The following is a 24,292-nucleotide window of genomic DNA, read 5'->3' on the forward strand; positions in this document are numbered from 1 at the left end:
GCACTTCGTCGTTCCCGTGTTCACTCTCATTTATAGTTGGCTGTAACAATTCTTCACCTTGCACATTCTGATTATATCCACTAAGACCACCACTACTACTACCACCATTGAGCAAACCATCTTATTTCTCCATTTCACTAACCAAATTTGCATATTCTTCATCACTGTTAATGTCATTCATTGTTTCTGCTGCTGCAGGACCATCACTTTCACTTATTCTTTTCGGAAATCCAACACTATCACTTGTTCGAGCCAAATATTTGTTTATCGATCCTCTTAAAGAACTTTTAAGCTGCTCTATTCTTTTTCTTTTCTTAGCTTTGAAAGCACCACTCTGGTATTTTGTTTTCCTACGAGTCATAGAACTTGGTAGTTAATCCACTCTTGTATTCTGTTACTTCACAGCCTACACAGGAAAAAAAGGAAAAATCAAAATTCAATTGGATAGCATTTCAGCTAAATTCAAAAATCCTGGTTTAAAAATGGGTGATCTTTGACAGTAATTTGTAAACCCAATATCATCATTCACATCATAATTTGCACCGCACTATTAAACCATAACACCGAAATTCAAAGAAGAATTAAAATTGAAATTAAACAACCAAAATAAAAAAAATTAACAAAACAACACCAATTATATTGTTTAATTCCTTCTCCTCCTTTAATCATCGTGAAACCCTAACTAGCAATTGAATAAAATTACTAATATAGTAATATCTATTAATAATCTTAAGAAATCAATACCCACATCAACAATATTGTTCGTTCCAGATCTTAAACATAAAATTAGAAAAAAAATAAGTAGATAATAGTACTGAATGATGACTGATCATTGATGAATAAAACTTACCAGAGGGCAGAGACTGAGAATGACGAGAGAGGAAGAGACGAACGGTTTCGATAAAGTGATTCCTAAATGGGATCTTTGGGTATTTTTTACTTTTTTTACTTAATGAATCTTGGATAATAAATGTAGGCCAAAGTCCAAAGATAATGATAATTGTTTTTCTTTGTTGGGCTTATGTCCAAAACTGCAGTCCTTTTATTTCTTATCCTGATCGGCGGTACACAGCAACATATATACACGAGAATATTTTTTGGGGGCTCTAGGCTTTGGGGGCCCAAGGCGGCTGCCTATCCTGCCTAACATTAGGTACGGGCCTGGGACTCTTAACCTATATAAACCACTCTGCCTCTGAATACTTTTCTTCACTTCTTATCTCTGAAAAATTCCCCCTCTCTTCCATACCTAATTTCCACATTAAAGTATTAAACCACCAAAACAATCTTCGAATATCATTATTTTCCCATTCTTTAGCGTGGCTTTCTCTACAAAAAAAAAACAGTACTAATCTTTGTTTCTAAGCCCACTTGCAGTACTTATTTTGCGATGGAGTTTACTAGTCAAAGCGAGGAGAATAATGAGCTGATGCTAGCACAAGCTCACGTCTATAACCATGTTTATAGTTATGTAAGCTGCATGTCCCTGAAATGTGCTGTTCAATTAGGCATACCAGACATTATCCACAACCATGGCCAAGTACCCATCACTCTCTCGAGCCTCGTAGACAATCTCTCTATACCATTGACAAAAACTGATTCGGTCCAACGTCTCATGCGCTTTTTGGTTCACTCCGGGTTTTTTACCACACAAAAAATTAATGAAAGTGAAGAGGAAGGATATTTGCTCACCCCATCTTCAAAGCTCTTACTAAAAGATGATAATACTAGATTTACATTGTCACCCTTTGTGCTCACTGTGGTGGATCCTTTCGTGCTAACACCTTTTCTTTCCTTGAGCTCAAGTTTCAAAGAAAGCGAATTATTAACAGCATTCGAGGCTAGTCATGGTGTGGCTTTCTGGAATTTCTTGGAGCGCGACTCTGAGCTTAACAAGAACTTCTGTAGTATGATGGCTAATGACTCTCGCTTGTTGATGAGTGTAGTTGTGGACGAGGGTAAAAAGGTATTCCAGAATTTGAAATCTTTGATTGATGTAGGAGGTGGGACAGGGGCTGCTTCGCAAGTCATTATTGAAGCCTTCCCGCATCTGAAATGCAATGTTCTCGACTTTCCACATGTGGTTGCAAACTCACCTCATGCAGGGAAGTTGTCAAACAACTTACAGTTCGTTGCTGGTGATATGTTTGAGTCCATCCCTCATGCCGACGCAATTCTATTGAAGGTATATATACATCTAGAATTAACTCATTAATCATTGAACATTTGATTAATTAATTGATATAATAACCAAGGTTATAATAATTGGCAGTTTACGCTTCATAATTGGACTGATAAGGAGTGCGTAAAAATACTTAAGAAATGCGGAGAAGCAATTCCGTCCAGGGAGCAGGGAGGTAAGGTGATTATAATAGATGCTGTGGTCGAAGAGCACAAGAACAAAAAAGAAAATAAGCCAATAACTACTAAAACCCAACTAATGTTCGATATGGTGATGATGACTATGTTTGGTGGTAAAGAAAGAACGGAAAAAGAATGGGAGAAAATTTTCCTGGAGTCGGGTTTTACGGACTATAAGATAACTCCAATTTCTGGGTTTCGTTCCCTTATTGAGGTATATCCTTGATCAGTGAACAGTGATGATGGCTTGGCGATGCGCAGGCTTTTATATATTTCAGTTTTAAGTGACAGTTTAAAGGGCTTGGTGTGATAGTTATCGGAATTTTCTTGCCAAAATTTCCCAGCACAATCCTTGTTTATGTTGAATATTGTATTCCCGATAACTCAACAGGCATTCAACAGATACTGTTAACGTTGATACTGAAAATTTAAACAAATTGTCTCATCATTTCTAATTGTAGGCACAAAACATATACGTAAATGATTACTTTGTTATATTATTTACGATCCAAAAGTTTATGGTTGTTGAACCCCTTTGTTTATAGATCTGGACGGATAAACAAATTCACTAGTTGAGTTTTTTCATGCATTAAAAAATGTGCAAATTCTATTACTACAACAAGTTAACTAATTAACCCTAATATCCAACATCGTAGACCAAACAGAAATCTGGACCATTAAATATTTTTCACTTTTACCCAAAGCCAAAGGTCTCAGTGTTCGACCATAATTCTACATAAATGTGTTGCAATTTTTGTCTTCCAAAGGCTGTAGTGTGCAGTAATCTTCCAGAAACTCTTCATACAGAGTACCATGTGACTTAATTCCCCTCATTCGGACTTGCATCCATCTCTTATTGTTTATTATTTCGTCTCGGTTAATTCATGGTATCACGTTGCGGATAAGTGTTGCGCTATCACCACTCAACTAGAAGAAACCTGTTGTTGTTTTTACCTCTCAAAACTGTCATCATTCATCAACCGACCCAGGTGTATCTATAACCACAAACTCACCATCATGCATACCTAAACCAAGTACTTAACAGCTACTAAACCATTTATTATGGTGAACCAAGTCGTTTGAGAGGAACCCAACATGAACAGTTGATGCTTGTGATAGATGAGACTTATGGTCAATCATTATGCTACAGCTTCATATGGGCTTCATGGCTGGAAAGACGTCGAAGATTCTTTGAAGATAAGTAGGAATATATGGTCTGTGTGTAATGATACAAAGTTTTGTCATTACCTCTTGTAAATGCTCGTACTCTTCGTCTCTATTCTCATAAATTCTTTCTTTCGTAGAAGAAGGAAAAAAAATGAAAAAGATGGACGAACCATGAAATAAACAACCAAAAAACTCCGCAGACTCACAATAGGTGAGACCAAACCCACCTCTTATCAATCCACGGAGAGGCACACCAATTTGTGAGAAGAAGAAGAATATGTTGACAACAGTCGGTGGGTCACCATCTATGGCCTAGTAGTGAACAACGTTGTACTGCCACGATAAACAATGAAGAGCGTGAACAACGATGTACTGCCATCCGCGTTTTAATCCAAATCGTAAATAGCGGAGAATCTTTTAAAGCTGACGCTGCGTAGTGCAATTATTCAAATCTTTGGTTGAGCTATGTTTACGTGTCACGACTGTTAAATGGCACATCCTAAATAAAAAACACATCCCAAGTTCCCGACTGTAAGTTCCCTTTCCAAATTAATAGATAGATGCATGCCCTTAAGAAATAACGATTAGGGAGAATCCATCACTTATGAGAAGTTGCTTTTAAAGCTTATTTGCAAACTAGTTTATACAGTTAAGTTTTAAACCTTAATATATTTTATTTGTAACACATTTTGGTTCTGTAACCACCAAATGCTCATTCTCCCCTAATCCGATGCTTTAATTCTTCGGAAAATGGGTCATTTGTCCAAAATATTTTTAAAACATAGTTTTAATGGACGTGTAAAAATTAGTATGGGTGAAATTGACATAGAAAAAATAGTAAGGATGAAACTGGATTCATCCGGGCTTAAACTTAAAAAATAGCGAGGATGAAACTGGATGCATCCTGTGTAAATTAAAATTAAGAAAAAGTATTTGAAAATGGGCAGGATGAAACTGTTTACATCCTGGGTATTTTTACATTTTTATCCATTTAAACAATATCAAAATCTAGATGTTTTTTTCACCTTGAAATTGTTGATTTTGATCTTTTTAACCAATTTTGTGTCAATTATTTCTTCAATTTATACATGTTTTTGTCATTGTAATATCACATGCTACTATGCAAGTAAGACAAATTACTTATTTCCCGTCCACCTTCAAACACCTGCCGCAGAATCATCTTTAGGGCAGAGCATGTATTTTTCTCTCTCTCTTTTTTTTATCGTTTTTTTTTTGAAGAAATAAGAGAATTTTATTGATTTGCTTCAATTAAACAAAAGAAAAGAAACTTGATAACTGAGATGTGAAAGGAAGCAGAAAGATGCCTGGCTAGCCGTTATGAAAGAAAATAACAGGTTTTGATACCTTTTGGTCCTGCTCTTCAAGTTATGAATTGACTCTTCCACCTTCTGTGACTCCATGGACAGAGCCTTCTCCTCTTCAAAAATAGTCTTTGCAACAGGATCAACATCAGCGAGAATACCGGATCTGTCGACCTTCACGATGTCAAGACGATGTCGCAACTAACTCACGTTGAACTTCAAGGATTCACAGGTAGACACCATGTTCTCCCACTTTTGAATAGTTGGTTCCACGACGGCACGGATGGATATACTTTCCATTTCAGCGACCATAGGCAAGATACAATTCACTGTAAAAACCAAGGCATACGAGCAATGTTGCACCACACTCCTGGTAGCGGTGTAGACGTATCTTTTCCATATCTTCGTATAAAGAGTCACGAATTCCTTCCGCACCAGAAACCCACCAACGCTCCGGTAGTTAGATGATAAACACTTCGTGCGGATTTCGAACGACAAACCTGCATTAGGATACTCATGACAAGAAATACCTAAATCGGCGTTTTCCAGATCTCCAGAGGTTGGCAGGATCGGACTCGAAGGAAGGGGGGAAACCAAGTCATCCTCATCAACGATAGTCACGCATGCTCCAACAGGATATCTCTGCACAGAAGAAAATCTTTTTCACTCGTCAGCAAACAATGAAACATCTATTGATCAACGAAAGCATACCGGTATAATCTTCTTGACTCGGATGAACCGGGTAGGAGAATTGTTACGAGAGTTAGGCCTCGCGCGCTTGACTGAAAAATCTAGCTGGCTCGAGGATGATCCGCTTCTAATTGACATAATAAATATATATGGACTCGACAAGAAGAAACCTTTACACTGAAAAGAGGGAGATGATACAATTCACCGGCATATATACTGCGGAAACCCTAAAGAGAAAAAGAAACGGATGCTGAGCAGACAAGATGGGCCTACATTACAGCCGAAGACTCAGCCTACATTACAGCCGAAATCTCCCGTCAAAACACTAACTGCTACCACTCCACCGCAGCCCCGAGACTCGGGAGCAAAACCAGCGACATGACATGAAGAGGAAGGATCACGTCCCCTTTTATAGCTGCAGCGCTTTTGGAATTTGAATAAGGAAGGGATTTCCTACTTGAAGCCACGCATGGAAAGAGGCAACCAGGCTCGCAATAGCAGGTTGCACGGTGCCAACAGTCCGCGCCACGCCGTGCCAAGCCAACAGTCCGCACCACTCCAAATCCGAGTCGATCCAATACTAGAGGCTCATCCCAAGCCGACCAATGCTAACGGCTCATTCCAAGCCGACCCAATGCTAACGGATCATTCCAAGCAAATCCAATGCTAGCGGCTCCACTGTGCGCCGAGTCTATTCCAACGGCTCCGTTATACATTCTCAAGCCTAGCCCGAATGGCGCACAACCATTCCAGGCCAATGCCAACATTCCAGGCCGATGCCAACATTCTGCATCTCAACCAGCAACCGCCTCTACCATTTCGTGGCCTAGCTAGCAGCGCCACGAGCAGAATTTAAGAAAATCCGCCAACGTAAGAATCACGGATTCTCAAACACTCTCGAAAAAGGTTAGAAGGATCTTCCTGACCATCTTTTCATGATTCGCCGTTTCGATTTTGCCTTTGTCTGTCACCATCTTATGTTTACCTCGCAACAATGCCCCTGTTCCGTGCTAAGCAGGGGACTTAATGATGATGGTGGTTTTTAGCTTAGGGTTAAAATCGTAAAACCTTAGTCAGATAGTGACGTCACACTTGAGTAATAATGTCGCCACTAGCACATTTATTAAACCATTCAACATGTCTGCGTAAAAGTATCGGGGTACCTTTTTTTATGTAAATGCCATGCTCCACGACAGAGCCATCGGTACTGCCTGGCATCATCTCTACACATGCTAGTCGCGCATGCTAGCTAAACGTGCCAATCACGTGTGCCACATTTTTAAGCTAGGGTTTCGACATGCTAAACCATAATAGTCATATCCTCGCGCCAAAGGCATGCCAGCCATGCCAGCCGCACCACCTTGCCAATGGCATGCCATGCCAGCCACATCTCCGCGCCAAAGGCATGCAAACCATGCCAGACGCACCACCGTGCCAATGGCATGCCATGCCAGCCACATCTCCGCGCCAAAGGCATGCAAACCATGCCAACCGCACCACCGTGCCAATGACATGCCATGTCAGCCACATATCCGCGCCAAAGGCATGCCAACCATGCCAGCCGCACCACCGTTCCAATGGCATGCCATGCCAGCCATAACTCCGCGCCAAAGGCATGCCAACCATGCCATCCGCACCACCGTGCCAATGGCATAACATGCCAGCCACATCTCCGCGCCAAAGGCATGCCAACCATGCCAGCCGCACCACCGTGCCAATGGCATGCCATGCCAGCCACATCTCCGCGCCAAAGGCATGCCAACCATGCCAGTCGCACCTCCGCACCAAAGTCATGCCTCCATGCCGCTGGCTGCCAAACAAAGGGTTGCAACAATCAACGACCACCCTTCCTTGTGAGGTGCAAATCTCAGCCGTCCAAGTTCGCCACCAAACGCGTGGAAACTTTTGTCCCAACGCCAAGCCCTAATTTTGGCCGCGCCTAAACTATGTCAAAACCCTAATTTTGGCCGCGCCTAAAACTATGCCAAAATCCTATCTTGGCCGCACCTAAACCATGCCAAAGCCATGCCTCCATGGACGTTGGCTGCCAAATGGAAGGTTGCAACAATCAATGGCTGTCCTTCCTCCTGAGATGCATATCTCAGCCGTACAAACTTTCCACCAAACAACTTGTGGCAATCTCTTGGCTACGGTGCCAACTCTTGGCCCCAAAGCCAAAGATCTAATTTGGTCATGCCAAAGCCATGCCGTCCATGCCTCCATGCCGCTGGCTTCCAAACGGAAGGTCGTAACAATCAACGGCTGTCCTTCCTCCTGAGATGTAGATCTCAGTCGTGCAAACTTGCCACCAAATGACTTGTGGAAATATCTTGGCCACGGTGCCAAAACCCTAATTTGGCCATGCCAAAGCCATGCTGGCCATGCCTCCATGCCACTGGCTTCCAAACGGAAGGTTGCAACAATCAACGGCTATCCTTCCTCTTGAGATGCAGATCTTAGCCGTACAAACATGCCGCCAAATGACTTGTGGCAACCTTTGGCTACGCTGCCAACTCTTTGGCCACGACACATACTTAGTTATGCCAATTCTTTGGTCACGGCACCAAACCCTAATTAGCCACGCCAAGAGCATACGCAAGCCATGCCAGCACCGTGACCACGCCACTGGCTACCAACGGAAAGTAACCACAATCACGACTAACATTCCTCTCAAGATACGAAATCTCGTCCGTCGAAAGTCACCACCAAACCGGAAAGCCTCTCAATATTAACTTGCCAAACAATAGCAACATGCTACACGTTTTCCACGAAAACGCTCGAGACATCAAAACATGTCACAAACTTGGGGATGCTCATCATAGTATTGGTCTGGAGGTTTACAGCGTGCGGCGTACACTACGCCCGTTACAAGAAAGTATCATAAGAGTGAGGTGGTTAGTAAATACAAGAAGTAATGGTGAAACGTTTCCTTCATTATGGAAACATCAATTCCAGGCGTTACCCGTTACCGCTTTCTTCCATTTACTCAACAGTTTCCACTTCTTACGAGACCAGGATACGTTTCGTTGCGACTTGTATAAATATGTCTCACCTATTTCCACCAAAGAACAAGTTTTGGGGAGGAAAATACAACACTCAGAAATCACTTGTTAGCTTTCCCATCTGTTAGCTTTCCACTTTCTGATACAAGTCGTCAAACAACTACTCTTCCGGAATCAACTATTCTGGTCTCAACCTTTTCTTCGCTTCCCTCCCTAGATCAACCCTTCTCCTTCACTTTGTGACCGAAGCAAGTCTGGAACGGTCATTTCTTGGTTTAGGCCGGATTTGTACAAATTGATCTCTCGAATCAAAGTACTCCCTTGCAGTGCATTGTTTAGGGTTTAGACTCGTTTCTCACCCACACACTCGAAATTACCAAAATCAGCAGAAACTGTTTTCACCCTCAAACAGTTATATATTAATAAAAGATCTTTTTGTTAAAAAAAAAAGCTTGACTAAAAAATATGACTATAAGCAAAAGTTGGCCAGTATTTTAGAACATACGAAAATAGAATAGAGAACAGAGGGAGTAAGTAGTTTATCTATTTTTTATTAACCATGGATACTGGTGGGAATGTGTCAACTCGGAGGCCGAACTCTAGTGTCATATAACATTTTCCGCTTGCAAGACATAGACTATTCTTGGAAAACAAGTTCAAAATTGTACGGTGTGTGCGTATCGATAAAAATGAGAGAAAAATATCGTTTGGTCCTTTTTTAGGTGGGCCCATGTCTGTTTAGTCCTTTGGTCAAACGCCTTTACTGTTTGGTCCATAATTATTTAAAAATATTTAACTGGACAAAAATACCCTTCTGTGTTAATTTTTTTTTAGCAGTTCATTCTTCAAAATGAACTCCTTTTAATTTCTACTTATTTTTTCAGAAATCACCTAAAAACCATAAAAAAAACCTAAAAAAACAGAGTTCATTCCAGAAATGAACTCCATATAAAAACCTTAAAAAAACAGAGTTCATTCCAGAAATGAACTCCATATAAAAACCTAAAAAAACAGAGTTCATTCCCACAAATGAACTCCATATAAAAACCTAAAAAAACAGAGTTCATTCCAGAAATGAACTCCATATAAAAACATATACAAACCAGACTTCATGTTTGGAATGAACTCTATATAAAAACATCAGCAACATCATCTTCATCTTCTTCGACGTCTTCAACAGCAGCAGCAAACATCATCATCACGAAAAAACATCAAAAAATCATCATTAACACAAAAAATATCAACAAATCGAGATTTCTAACACGAGCAATAAACAGAAATCATCATCAACACGAAAAACATCAAAAAATCGAGATCTTCAACACGAGCAGCAAACAGATATCTCATCATCTTCGTCTTCAACACCAACAGAAACATCAAAAACGCATCTTCATCTTCGTCTTCATCTTCAACAGTAGCAAACAAATCAAAAATGCATCTTCATCTTCGTCGTTTTCATAATCTTTATATGATTCTTTGTCATCTTCATCTCAACACCATCATCTTCATCAAAATCAAACACCATCAGTAAAAACGGAGAAAGAAAACCAAGAACAGAGAATCTAGATCTGAAAAAATTGGGAGAGAGAAAACAAATCTTAAAATAAAGAGGAGAGAGAATGTAAATATAAGAATTAGATATTTTTTAGTGATTTTGTCTATATGTGTGGCCCCAAAAGGGTATTTCTGTCACCACACAATTACATTTACATCATCCATGACATCAGCCAAGGACCAAACCATAATTTTTAGGACCAAACTTTAATATATTTTACTAAAAAAGACCAAACAGATAGTTGATTGGGTCAACTGGACTAGACTCTTTCTGATATATTATTTCTAGGACCTAATGATATTTCCTTGTAAAAATGAAGATACGGTTTAGTGATTTTAGGGTCCATCCGAAAATGATTCACCACAATAATTGTCCTAAATAGGTCACGGACAATCCGGAGGCGCCCTGTCTTGAAATGTTCTCCTTAACTTTAGTGAAAGAAAGATTTGAGAAAGAGACGAAAAGTTCAGAGACATATATAGATGGTCTTGTACGTCTTTAGTAGAATTGATAACTATCATTTGTACGATATATCCATGGCCACCAATTCGTATATATCCTATGTCTCAATGTTCAACGTGATCAACTGTACGATTTAGATGTTCATCCCTCTCTTATTGTTCTTATTTTTGTCCCTTTTAATTCATGGTTTTACGTTGCTGATAAGTGTTGCGCTTATCATCATCACTCAACTAGAAGAAAACTGTTCATTTTACCTCTCACGAGCCACACAACTGTCAACTGATTAAATGGACGAGAATGTAAAAATAGACATGATGTAAACAGTTTCATCCTACCCATTTTCAAATACTTTTTTTTATTTTTAATTTATATCAGGATTCATCCAGTTTCATCCTCGCTCTTTTTTAAATTTAAGCCAGGATGAATCTAGTTTCATTCTTGCTATTTTTTTGACGTCCATTTCACCCATATTAATTTTTACTCGTCCATTAGAATCATGTTCTAAAAATATTTGAATAAATGACCAGTTTTCGGTAACAAAAAAGTCACTAAAGCAAAGGAATTTGGATTACTGGGTAGATGGCCCGATATCGTTTTCTTCACTCCCTTTTGTTGTTTATCCGGACATGATATAATAACGTTGTTCATTTGATCCAGAAATTAGGCCGAAGATGGTGTTCATCGAGCTTTTTCAACGGAATTTTTTTCCTTTTTTCTTATGAAAAATAGAGTTTATTAGAATTGTGACGAAGAATACAAGCAGATCATTTACAAGAGGTAAATGACAAAACCCTTGAACCTTCAGAATTAAACGATGTCTGTATGCGTTCACATGTTAGACGTAGATCCGATGCAATATGGTCTGTTGTTTGGACCGAAAGGAACGAACACAAATAGTACGCATATTAAAATTTGGGATATTTTAATTTTGGGTACCAATTTTATGACCAGTGTTGCATTTGGGTCCCAAAATATTGCTAATCAGAGTTTGGGTCTCAGGACCACCGTTGACTTCCTTGACAGTTAAAAACTTGGGTTACTTGCTGCTTCTTAATACTCCCTCCATCCCTAATTAGTCGAGCTATTTGGCTTTAAATTTTGTCCCACAAATAGATGAGCCATTTCACTAATCAAAGGGATATTTCTAAAGCTATCATTTTAATTGATTATTGTTACTATAATAAATATGTATAATTTGATAGTCATATTTATATTCGTTGCGTAGGTGTTTTAAAATGCTTTTCAACAGTATAAAGTTTACGAAAAATCGTGGTATAGTTTAAGAGATAAATCATTTCAAAATTTTACAAATTATTATCTATAAGGACATACTTGTAAAATATACTTAAACACACTCCACTTCTTGGTTTAATAATTATGCAAACTACAAATGGGGCAACTAATTAGGATCGAAAGAGTATTAGGTTTATATTTATTAACTAACTTTGCCATCCGTTAGTGATGGATTCGCACCTTGCTTCAGTGATACAAATAAATTTATTCTCTGTAAACCATAAAAAGGATGAAGAATATGGTAATCTTCTATGCAAAATTTTCTCCATCAATCCCATCCATATCCAAACCGGCCCTACACTTCAGTGCACCCCATATTTCCATATCCCTCTCCCCATCTGCATCGAAATCCCAATTCCAAACCTAAAAGATTTGTGGTGTTCGCAGAAGGAATCCATGGGATGAACTCAAATGATAAAGAAAATGGAAGGGTGAAAGAATTTTGATTGGATTTGATTGGATCACTAGATATAGTTGATCTCAGCTAATAATAAAAGCAATCATTAAACAGATTGTACAATTCAAATATGGGTCAACAAAGAATTTCTATTGAAGATGCTGGAGGTCATGGATTCTCCATTGACGGTGATGATAATCATGGATTCTCCATTTACGGTGATGATGATAGTGATTTAATAATAAGTTTTCAATTCTTTGGATTATAATAAATCTCTGATGACTAAGATTCTTTATTGATCCTAAAAACTAGTCGGGAAGGAGCTGTTAACAATGGGTTATAGTTATGGATGGCTGAAATTGAGATAAATTTTGGTGTTTGTGCATAAAAAAATTGTTGGGTATTAATCCAACTCGGATATGCAGGAAAGGAGTTGTATTAAAGAGTAAACAAAATGAACATGTAAGATATCTCTCTATCAACAGCAAAACGCATAACAACTGTTTGTGAAAATTCCTCAACGAGTTCTCCGCCATCTAAACGTTGTAGACCTCCATAGATGGAATTGAAGGAGTAAAACTTGTAAAAAAATTCAGAGCATTGGATTTTTTTTTTCTCACCCGTCAGATGTGCTTCAGCTGATTTTTAGTTGCACATGAGAGTCACATGCTTAACGGTAACCAACAGCGGTAAGAATATATATATATATATATATATATATATATATATATATATATATATATATATATATATATATATATATATATATTTATTTTTATTTTTATTTTTTTACTGTCAAGATGGTCAATGACAATCCTGGGACTCAAACTCTAATTTACAACTTTCTAGGATCCAAATGCAATTCTGATCATAAAGTTGGGACCCGAAGTCAAAATACCCCTTAAAATTTTAGCCTTAAAAAAAACTCGTTATATCTAGGCTTCAATATATAAACTATAAAAAGCTTAGGAAATTAGAATCTTTTCTTTTGATGATTTTTTTTTGTAGAAGCAATAAATTTAGAGATAACATGTAATTCTTGCAAATTTTTTAATGCTTTCTCAGCACTCTTGGAACAATTTTTTCTCTTTCGAGAAAGACAGCCGAGTGCAATTTGCATCATGATTTATAAACTAATTTAAAGCTTTCAGTTAAGTGTTAATATATTTTTCTTTGTTAAACATTTTTACCTTGCAAACACCGAATTCTCTTTCTCTGGCGGTCTGACCCCTAACCCTAATCCAATGCTTCATTTCGTACATGTTAGTCATTGTGGATAAGTGTCATCAGTAACTCGACTAGAACGGTGTTGCTTAATATTACCTCTCATCACAACTATCGCCTGACCCAGATGTATTTTATAACCACAAATTCACCAACTTGCCTACGTAAACCAAGTACTTCAAAGCAAGTAAACCACAACTTGCTTAATTCACATCCATGTATACTACCAAGAGTTAGACGTACGTATGTTAAACCAAGTTGTTTGTGTTAAGGCAAGTAGTGTGATGTACCTAGGAATCTCTCAATCAACTAAGTCAAGTAACAAATCTGAAGACTCTCAACAACCTGAAGACTCTCAACAACCTGAAGACTCAACAACCAAGTCTGGTCAGCAACAATAAGATCCGACTAATAACATGGGATCGTTATCTTTACTTTGAATATCTTGTTATCTCAATGTACTCATCTCTAATATAAATAGAAGTGTTTTATCTCCACAAGTTCTGTGGAAGATATTCTACCCAAAACCTAAATATCAAGTTCTAACTTGGTATCAGCCAAACCGATCCAAACACGCTTCTGAAATAACCCAACACACCACAAAACAAAAAAAAAACAATGGCTGCAGATGCAAGCACTCTTCGCCAGGTTCCAATCCATCACTTGGTAACACTCAAACTCACTGAAACTAACTATCTACCGTGGAAAACAAAGTTTAAACCCATTCTAAAGGGTTACAAAGTTTCAAGATATGTTGATGGGTCCTTTGCAAAAACCCCACGTACTCTACCTAATTCTCAAGCAGTCAATCCTGCGTTTACAGATTCTGAAGAGGTTGATTCTCTTCTTGTTGGCTGGCTAATGTCATCATTATCTGAAGGTGTTCTAGGAGAAGTCTCGCACTGTGAAACTTCAAAGGACGTTTGGGACACACTAGAACGCAATTTTGCACCTCAAACAAAGGCTCATCAGATGCAGTTGAAGAAGCAATTGCATAATCTGTCGAAAGGTAACATGCTACAAGCTTTTTTTAAGAAAGCTAAAAGTATTTTTGATAGTCTTGCAGCCTCAGGATATGTTGTATCTGCTGATGAAAAGAAACAGTCCATCTGCAATGGACTAAATCAATCTTACGATCCCATTGTAACTGCCTTGAGTACAATAAAGGACATGGATATGGAGACTTTTTATGCTCACCTTCTCACTTTTGATATGCGATTGGAGCAACAACTTGCCCTGTGGCAACAGCCAATTGCCAATGTTGCCATGTCTTCATCAGGCTCGTCCAGCAGCAGACCAGATCATAGGAGAAACAACAATCAGAGTTACCAAAGAAACAACAATCAAAACAACTATTAAAGAAACAACAACCAGGGATATACCAGAAACAACAATATGCAAGGTCAAGGCCCGTGTCAAATATGCAAAAAGAGAAACCATACAGCTGATCGATGTTGGTTTCGCTTTGAGAAGGACCGCAAAGCTCAGCAAAGAACACCAGCAACTTACGTTGCACTTCCTGGAGGTCAAAATGGAAATAACTGGGTTACTGACTCCGGTGCAACCCATCATCTTACTGATGATATTGGAAACTTGAGCATTCCACATGAGTATGATGGAACGGAACAAGTTCATGTCGGTAATGGCAATACCCTACAAATTTCTAATGTCGGTAGTGCAACCTTCACAAAAAATACACGATCTTACATGTTCCACAAATACGCAGCAATTTGCTTTCTGTTTGTCAATTTTGTAACGACAATAATTTCTACTTTGAGTTTCACACAGATTTCTTTTTGTGAAGGAAAATTGCACGGGGGCAACGCTGCTGCAGGGGCGGAATAGAAATGGGTTGTATGTCTTAGATGGAGATATTGACAGAATAAAGCTTAGATCCTATATCTCCACTAGTCTTCCAGTGTGGCACCAACGTCTAGGACATCCGATGCTACGCACAGTCTCTAAAGTCATCCAAAGTTATTCTCTTCCTGTTACAAATAAAAGTTTTGAATTTTGTCACTCTTGCCATATCAGTAAGAGCAAGAAACTACCTTTTTCATCTAGCAAATCTTCCTTTAATGCACCATTGAGTTTGGTTGTTTCCGATATTTGGGTTTCTCCCCTAGTTTCAAGAAATGGATATCATTATTACATGTTAATTATGGATGTCTTTCCGCACTTTACATGGGGTTTTCCCCTAGTTCAAAGATCAGATGCATTACATTACTTTATTCAGTTTCACAAACAAATTGAAAACCTTACAAACCACAAAATAAAGGTTTTTCAATCAGACAATGCTTTGGAATACAAAAAATTCACATCTTATTTGAATGATTGTGGCATACAGCACAGGTTCTCCTGCCCTCATACATCTCCTCAAAATGGTTTAGCAGAACGTAGGATTAGACATGTCACGGAATCCGGTCTAGCTTTACTGTTCCATGCAATATGCCAAAGTCCTTTTGGTCTGAGGCCTTCGTAACAGCCTGTTATCTCATAAACAGGCTACCTAAATCATCCTCTGAGTCACACACACCACTAGAAATGTTGTTCAAGAAAGATCCAGACTACAAATTTTTAAAAGTCTTTGGTTGTCTGTCATATCCGTGGCTCCGCTCGTATAACTCCATCAAACTTGAACCGAGATATTTACCATGTGTTTTTATAGGGTATAGTGCCTCCCATAAGCGTTATATGTGTTTGCATCGTCAAAACAATAGAGTATACATCTCTAGGCATGTTGTCTTTGAGGAGAGCTCATTTCCGTTCCAAACTACTATGCAGCAGCAAGACCCTGTGGTAAGTAAAATATAGTATCGGATTTTTAGACTTACCAATTTTTTGCAGAAGGAATGTATCACCTGCACATCCATTCCATCAGGAGGAGCATACTCACATGGGAAATTCTTCTACTCTCAATAATGAATCGGCAAGTCCCACTGTTAGCAGCTCTTCTGATCAACCAGCTGCCGAAAGATCTGAAGATTTGCCTCTCAATCATCCTGTTACAACGGAACCTGCAAATCCAACAGAGTCAAGTGCTCCATCAGGTATATCTGAAATCGTTTCCTCACCTGGTACATCCATCCCAGTATCTCATCCTGCTAACGATCAAAGTCAGCAGCAGGGTCACTCAATGGTAACTCGAGCAAAGCGCGGTATTACTAAGCCAATTCAGAAGTTATATCTTACTGCAAACAAACATCCTCTGCCAGATGACGATTTTATGGAGCCGACGTGTTATTCCAAGGCCTTTACAGTTATAGAGTGGAGAAATGCCATGCATTTGCAGATCAATGCACTGATCAGGAATGGAACATATACACTGGTGAAGTATGAAAAAGTATGAATGTGTTCGGCTGTAAATGGGTTTTTCGTGTCAAACAAAACCCGGATGGAACTATAGATCATCGCAACGCACGCCTTGTTGCAAAGGGATTTCACCAGCAAGAGGGAATAGACTACGGTGAGACCTTCTATCCAGTAATCAAGCCATGTACCATCAGATTGGTGATTTCAATTGCGGTGATGAATGGCTGGACAATGCGTCAATTAGATATGGAGAATACCTTTCTACATGGTGTATTGTAGGAAGAGGTGTATATGAAGCAACCACAGGGATATGTTGATCCGAACTTTCCAAATCACGTCTGCAAGTTACACAAAAGTCTTTACGGTCTCAAGCAGGCGCCGCGAGCTTGGTTCTCACGGTTCAGTGGACACCTAATTCAGTTGGGTTTTACTGCATCCATTGCAGATACCTCCCTGTTTGTGCATCTCACACCCACTTCTATCACTTATATTCTAATATACGTGGATGATATTATAGTTACAAGCTCTGATCCGATGAAGATTAGTCAGTTGATCAATGAACTTGGAATTGTTTTGCAGTGAAAGACATGGGCAATGTGTCTTATTTTTTGGGTGTTGAAGTTTTACAACAAGGAGACAAGTTGGTGCTTACACAACGGAAGTATGTTGCTGATCTACTTCAACGTACGAAAATGGATGGAATCAAACCTGTAACCACACTTCTTGCGACTAATAATACAGTTAAGAAGCTGGGGACTGAGAAGTTTAGCGATTCCACTTTATATCTCAGTGTTGTGGGGGCACTGCAATATCTACATATCACCGGACCAGACATTTCTGTTGCCATTAACAAGGCCTGCCAGTACATGCACGAGCCATACATTGAGCATTGGGAGCTGGTTAAGAGAATTATCCGGTATTTGAAAAATACAATTGATTATGGATTATATTTCAAATCCAGTCCTGAAGAACCTTACATGCATACTCCGATGACGATTGGGCAGGTAATTTGGATGATCGCAGGTCCACCAGTGGGTACTGTATATACTTTGGAGGTAATCTAATCTCGTGGAGTGCTAAGAAGCAGAAGACTGTTTCTAAATCAAGCACAGAGGCAGAGTACAGAGGGGTGGCAATCGCAACTTCTGAGCTCATATGGATTCAGTCATTACTTAGAAAATTGGATATTGGACTTTCAACTCCTTCAATTTGGTATGATAACTTGGGGGCACCTTACTTTACTGCTAATCCTATCTTCCATGCTCGAATGAAGCACATTGAAATCGACTATCACTTCGTTCGTGAAAGGGTGTCTAGTAAGCAACTCAATGTTCGATTCATTAGCACAAAGGACCAGATAGCGGATATATTTACCAAAGGTTTGTCATCGGCAAGATTTGAACTACTCAGAGACAAGTTGAACATTCGTAAACTCCAGTACAAATTGAAGGCGGGTGTTAAGGCAAGTAGTGTGGTGTACCCTGGAATCTCTCAATCAACTAAGTCAAGTAACAAATCTGAAGACTCTCAACCACCTGAAGACTCAACAACCAAGTCTGGTCAGCAACAATAAGATCCGACTAATAACACGGGATCGTTATCTTTACTTTGAATATCTTGTTATCTCAATATACTCATCTGTAATATAAATAGAAGTGTTTATCTCCACAAGTTATGTGGAAGATATTCTACCCAAAACCTAAATATCAAGTTCTAACTGTTTGAGAGGAACCTTAACTTGAACCGTTGATACTTGTGATATGGACAAAGACTTGGAGCATCTTAACTTGGAGTTTATTACGGATGTTAGATCAAAATCTCCTTAACTTAAGTAGGTAAAAATAAAACTCTCCAACCATAATTTGTTTTCTAATAACCATGGATACCGGTGACTTGGGTGTTTACATACATCCTATAAGAGAATATGTCCTTGGGGGAAAAATTCCAGTGTCCATACAAATTTTTGGCTGGCAAGATATTGACGTTCTTGAAAGACAAGTTTAGAAATGTAAACCCGGTGTATGTGCAACGGTAGAAATGAAGGTTGGGTCTATTGATTTTAGGGTCCATCAAGATATGATTCACAACAGTGTTTGTTCTGAAACGTTTTTCTTAAGTTTAGAGAAAGAGGCTAAAAGTTTAGAAATATCTCTTTCTCGAGACATATAGAGATATGGTCTTGTCTTAAGTAAAATCGATAAGTCACTATCATTTGTACGAGATATATCTATGGCCACCAATTCGGGCCTATCCTATGTATCAATTTTCAATGTTATCATGTTATACGATATATATCCATTATTGATTCACGAGGGTCGGCTATACATCAGGATGTTGAACGTTTAATAAACTGCCAACACCAGCACCATTAACGCACTAATTGGAGTTTGATTCCTTTTAATCAAATCGTAGCTGGTTTGGCTAAGTGTTGCTAGTTTCTCTGGAGTAGCTAGGTTGTGTGTTGCAACTAGTGTGGTAGCAGCTGGTCAGTAATGCTAGCAGTTTGTACGGTTATGGGTTTGTGCGACCATATATGTATATATATGTGGCAGTAGCGTAACAATTGAATGGGAGAGTGGATAATGAATATATGGACTTAACATGTCTCTTACTGTCTTATCTTCCTGGTTTCTACGATAATCATCCTTTCCCTAATTCTGACTTTCATCCCTCTCTTACTGTTTATTATTTCGTCTCGCTTAATTCATGGTATTACGTTGTGGACAAGTGTTGCGCTTATCATCACTCAACTAGAAGAAAACTGTTGATGATTTTACCTCTCACAACTGTCAACTGACCCAAGATTATCTATAACCACAAACTCACCATCTTGCATACCTAAACCAAGTACTTAACATCAAGTTAACCAATTATTATGGTCATTTTAGAAATTTGGATTGTTAGTGCGTGGGTGGCCTAGTATCGATTTCTTCTCTCTCTTCTATTGTTTACCCTGACATAACATTATTCATTTGATAGGATTTTTTTAGGCCGAAGATGGTGACCCATGGAGCCTTTCATCGGATTTTTTTTCTTTTTTCTTATATAAAGAGTTATTAATTAGAATAGTGGCAAAGAATACAAACAACACATTTATTTATTTATTTTTATCAAAGAGGGAAGATTCAATTAATAGAAAGAAGAACATACAAATGTTACAAGAAGTAGCAAACAAAAGAAACAAAACACAAAATTACATCAAGCGAAAAAAGCTTCCCAATTACAGATGGTATATATTGGAGAAGATTGAGTGACCCTTCTGAATTAAACGAGGTCTGCAGGATGCGTTCTCATGTTATATATGAGCCATATGCAAAATATAGTAGGTCCTATGCAATATGCTCTGTTGTTTGGACCCAAAGGAACAAATACGAATAGTTTGATGTTTAGGGGAGAACCCATCACTTAAGAGAAGTTGCTTATTAATGTTAAAACAACTCTTTATGCCTAGGCTTCAGTGTATAAACTATAAAGATCTTAGAAAGTTAGAATCTTTTCTTTTGATGATTTTGTTTGTAAATGGAAAGTTTAAAAACAACAAGTAATCCCATCAACAAGCCCTTGAACCTTGTAATTCTTGTACTCCCTCCATACCATATATATATATATATATGCGGATGGACCAATTTTTTTAGATTAAGAAAATTACCTTGAATTCATCATTTTTCATGTTTTTTCTCGTTTTACCATTTGTGTTATTACTAATATAATCTTCTATGTACAATAGATAAGGGTATTTGTGAGAAAATTCATCTTGAAAATAGGACTTCGCTTATCTATTGGTATCCGCCTATCTATTGGTACAAAGAAAATTCAAAATTTCGCCTATATAATAGGTACGGAGGGAGTAGTATTTTTGTGATTTCTGCTCTCTTGGAACGACTTTTATTGTTTCGAGAAAGACAACCCGGTGTAATCTGCATCACTATTTACAAACTAGTAGTTTAAAGCTTTCAGTCAAGTCTTAATATGTTTTTCTTTGTTAAACTATTTTTGTCCTTCAACCTCCAAATTCTCATTTTCCAGCCCCTAACTCTAATCCGATGCTTTATTTCGTGCATGTTTTCGTCATTGTTATATTACGTGCAAGTATGCAACTATGGTAATCAAAACTGTGTGAGACTAATAAAAAACTTAAATTAAAGATAAATAGCCCACGCATGAAAATCATATAATGAAGACCGTGTTTAACATGGTTCGGTCGATACGACCAACGTAAACAGACAAACCCCAAAGGGGTGAATAATGGTAACGATCATCAGAACATTCAGAATTAGTTTTACACTTACAAAATACCATCGGAACATTCTGAATTAGTTTTCCACTTACAATGAAAATCTTATTTATAGGAGATAACAGATAATCTCAATATATTATTTATTTGAATAGGAAATAATATCCTGAAAATTAATTGCATTATTATCTAGATAATTTTTGACTTTATCTTCACCTTAAGTGCACACTGCACAGTCACTTGATATTTTCTTCTCTTTACAGTCTTAATGGTCACCTCGGATCACTAGAGGATCTCGTCAGTTTCGTCTTGTATATGGAGGAATATTCCAGCGGTGACGAAACCACAACTGGGATCTGTTAACAGTAAGGGTCGGTGCACGGGAGTGACGGGACGCGCCATCTTAGTTATCCTTTGTTGATGAATTTTATTTTATTTTATAAGCAAAAAAAAAAAAAACAACAGGCCATGATAAACGACACAAGAGAGTGAGGAAAAAAAAACGGGCCATGAAATGAGTAATATTAGTGGTGATGCCATGATAAACGACATAAGAGAGTAAGGAAAAGAAACGGGCCCCTCCGTGCGTTAATTAATCCAAATAAAAAATGATCATATTAAGAAGAGTAATAAAAGCAAATGTACACCTATAAATAGCAAGTTTATAGGCCTCCAATTGAACAGCAAAAAGATCCTTACGGTGAAGACCAGTGCATTGCGAGTTTAAGGATTTATCAAGTGGTAATCGATGGATCAAGCCACTCAACATCTCTACATGAATAAGGGCATTTCAGAATTTAGTTATTCCTCTAACTCATCAGTTCAGGTCCTTCTCTAACTCTCACGTTCTATCTCTTATTTAGAGAGCATTAACATATTTAACCTTTTATTGATTTCATTATAAGTGTTTCATGAATGAACAGAAGCAAGCTATATATAAAACGAAGATAGTGGTAGAGCAAGCAATACTGGACATACTATCAAAGTTCTCTAGTAGTACCAGCATCTCTGCAGCCGAGAAGATTCGGAGTATATGTGTTGCAGATTTAGGTTGTTCTTCTGGCCCAACTGCACTGCTGGTCATTTCTAATCTGCTGGACACTATCTATAACAAATATCGCGAGTCTACGATGGTTATGCCCGAGATCCTCGTGTTTCTTAATGATCTTCCTGAGAATGACTTTAACACCCTTTTCAAGTATTTAAAAAGTTTTCGTGACGAATTAAAAAATACCAAAGGAGATGGTTTTGGACCATGTTTTGTTGCTGGGATGCCTGGCACATTTTATGGTAGACTTTTTCCAAGTAACACTGTTCACTTTGTTCATTCTTCCTACAGTCTCCACTGGTTATCTCAGGTGACTAGTAAAGCAGTAGTATCAAGATATTTAACAGCTATATTAAATAAATTTAATAAATTACTGAAGTTAATAAATTTAACGTCATCACACAGGCTCCTACAGGGAATGAGAGCAATAAGGGGAACGTTTATATTGCGAAATCAAGTCCTCCATCTGTGGTTGAAGCGTATTGTAGGCAGTTCAAGAAAGACTTTATCTCATTTTTGAATTGTCGTTCTGAGGAATTAATCAAGGGGGGGCGAATGGTTTTAACATTCTTGTGTAGGAAAAGTTCGGATCCTACCAGTAAAGAGGGGATTTGCTCGTTACTTGGGCTATTATCCATGGCATTGAAGGACATGGTTTTAGAGGTATATCGATGCATATGTGTTTAATGATGTTGTTTCCTTGATCTGATTGAAAACTCCACCATTTAAATGTTTTGCACCACCCTTTTGGAGATAGACTTTATACTTCAAAATCTATGCGCACACCACTTCTTGTGTTGGTGTTGTGCCATTGTGCTAATTTGTCTGGCATAATACATCATAAGAAGCTACCGTGGTTGCGCCTTACTGTGTGCTCAAAGTTTAGCATGTTGTTTCGTACCATAAACATGCTGACGCAACCCATATGTGAATTTAAACAGGGAGTGGTTGAAGAGGAGAAATTAGACATATGTAACTTTCCGGTTTATTATCCATCCCTTGAAGAAGTGAAAGCCATAATTCAGAATGAAGGTTCTTACCGGGTTAATCAACTAGAGACGTTTCAAGTGAATTGGGATGGTAGTGATTCTAGCAAAGGAGATTCGACGACAGACGTGCTCAAAAGTAGCTATGTCATTGCTAACAGCATCAGAGCCGTATATGAATCCTTGCTAACGAGTCACTTCGGGGAGGAGATAATAAATGAATTGTTTGTTAGGTTTAGGGAGATAGTTAAAGAATATGCTGTCCAAGAGAAAACTGAGTACACCAACCTTGTTATCTCAGTGACCAAAGGTGAAATGATCTAAATCACGTAATATGCATATTTCTTTTGCATGAAAAAAAAAAAAGGAACACTAAGGTTACCTGAGTTTTAGTCTGTCTTGGGTTTTTTCATCTTTTCTTGTGTCTACAAGTTAAGATTTTTCCCAAGTCTAGTTTAAGTCTGTCCAATATATTGTTCGACCAGTTTATTAATAAATATAATTTATCCGGAAGTTTAGGAGTTAATTTCATCTTTCCGTGCTATTTGCATGGAATTGTAAGAAAAAAAAAACATTGCTTAAATTATGTTCTAAACTCAATTTCATAGAATTTCATGAAAAATCTTTCCTTGTCACGGATTCCATGTTTCCTTTCTTTATTACTATCAAACGTTGTATCATTTTTCGTGAATCAACCAGTTAGAGTAGTTTTACCCCGGAGACCAGATCAACTAGTTCTTTATTTTCGTTCATATGGGCTGTTCTTCAGGCAAGAGTGAACAATATAAGAAGTTTATTAACGTTAAAGAAACTTATTATAAATCTTGTTTTGAGGCATACCCAAATGTTTTGAGGCATACTCAACAATGATAAAATAGAGTCATTGAGTAATAAACCAATAACCCCTTATCTACCATCATTGATAATGACAGTAATGCCCCTATTAATTATATTTTTAAAATTATTCTTTTATATTTTTTATTGATTTATTTTGCTTTAGTTTTCTGAAATTATTTAGTGTGTTTTTTGCTTTTTGGTTTTAAATTACTTTTAATTTTATTAATTATTTCGTTTTTAATTAGAAAACAAAAATATTATTTTTAGTTTTTAGTTTTTAATCTTTCAGTTTTAAATTATTTTTAATTTTAATTTTCTTTAATTCTTTAATTTTAGTTTTTTGAAAATCATTTAATTATTTAGTTTTTAAGTCAATCTCAATCTCTTAATAAGATATAATAA

At 37.8% G+C, this 24,292-nt stretch overlaps 2 protein-coding genes across 2 annotated transcripts; both read left to right on the forward strand.

Annotated features, from left to right (window-relative positions):
* The first annotated feature begins 1,217 nt into the window (after positions 1–1,217).
* LOC113345489 (trans-resveratrol di-O-methyltransferase-like) lies at positions 1,218–2,888 on the forward strand. The gene is made up of 2 exons (XM_026589260.1): positions 1,218–2,185; positions 2,273–2,888. Exons 1-2 carry the CDS (start codon positions 1,391–1,393, stop codon positions 2,585–2,587), a joined length of 1,110 nt encoding a protein of 369 aa, XP_026445045.1. The 5' UTR covers positions 1,218–1,390; the 3' UTR covers positions 2,588–2,888.
* An 18,796-nt stretch (positions 2,889–21,684) lies between these two features.
* Positions 21,685–23,675, forward strand: LOC113345436 (salicylate carboxymethyltransferase-like). The gene is made up of 4 exons (XM_026589208.1): positions 21,685–21,845; positions 21,943–22,377; positions 22,473–22,730; positions 23,009–23,675. The coding sequence occupies exons 1-4, from the start codon at positions 21,768–21,770 to the stop codon at positions 23,375–23,377; spliced, it is 1,140 nt and encodes a 379-aa protein (XP_026444993.1). The 5' UTR covers positions 21,685–21,767; the 3' UTR covers positions 23,378–23,675.
* Positions 23,676–24,292: the final 617 nt, after the last annotated feature.

This window comes from Papaver somniferum, unplaced genomic scaffold, assembly GCF_003573695.1.
Source record: "Papaver somniferum cultivar HN1 unplaced genomic scaffold, ASM357369v1 unplaced-scaffold_81, whole genome shotgun sequence".
Lineage (NCBI taxonomy): Eukaryota > Viridiplantae > Streptophyta > Magnoliopsida > Ranunculales > Papaveraceae > Papaver > Papaver somniferum.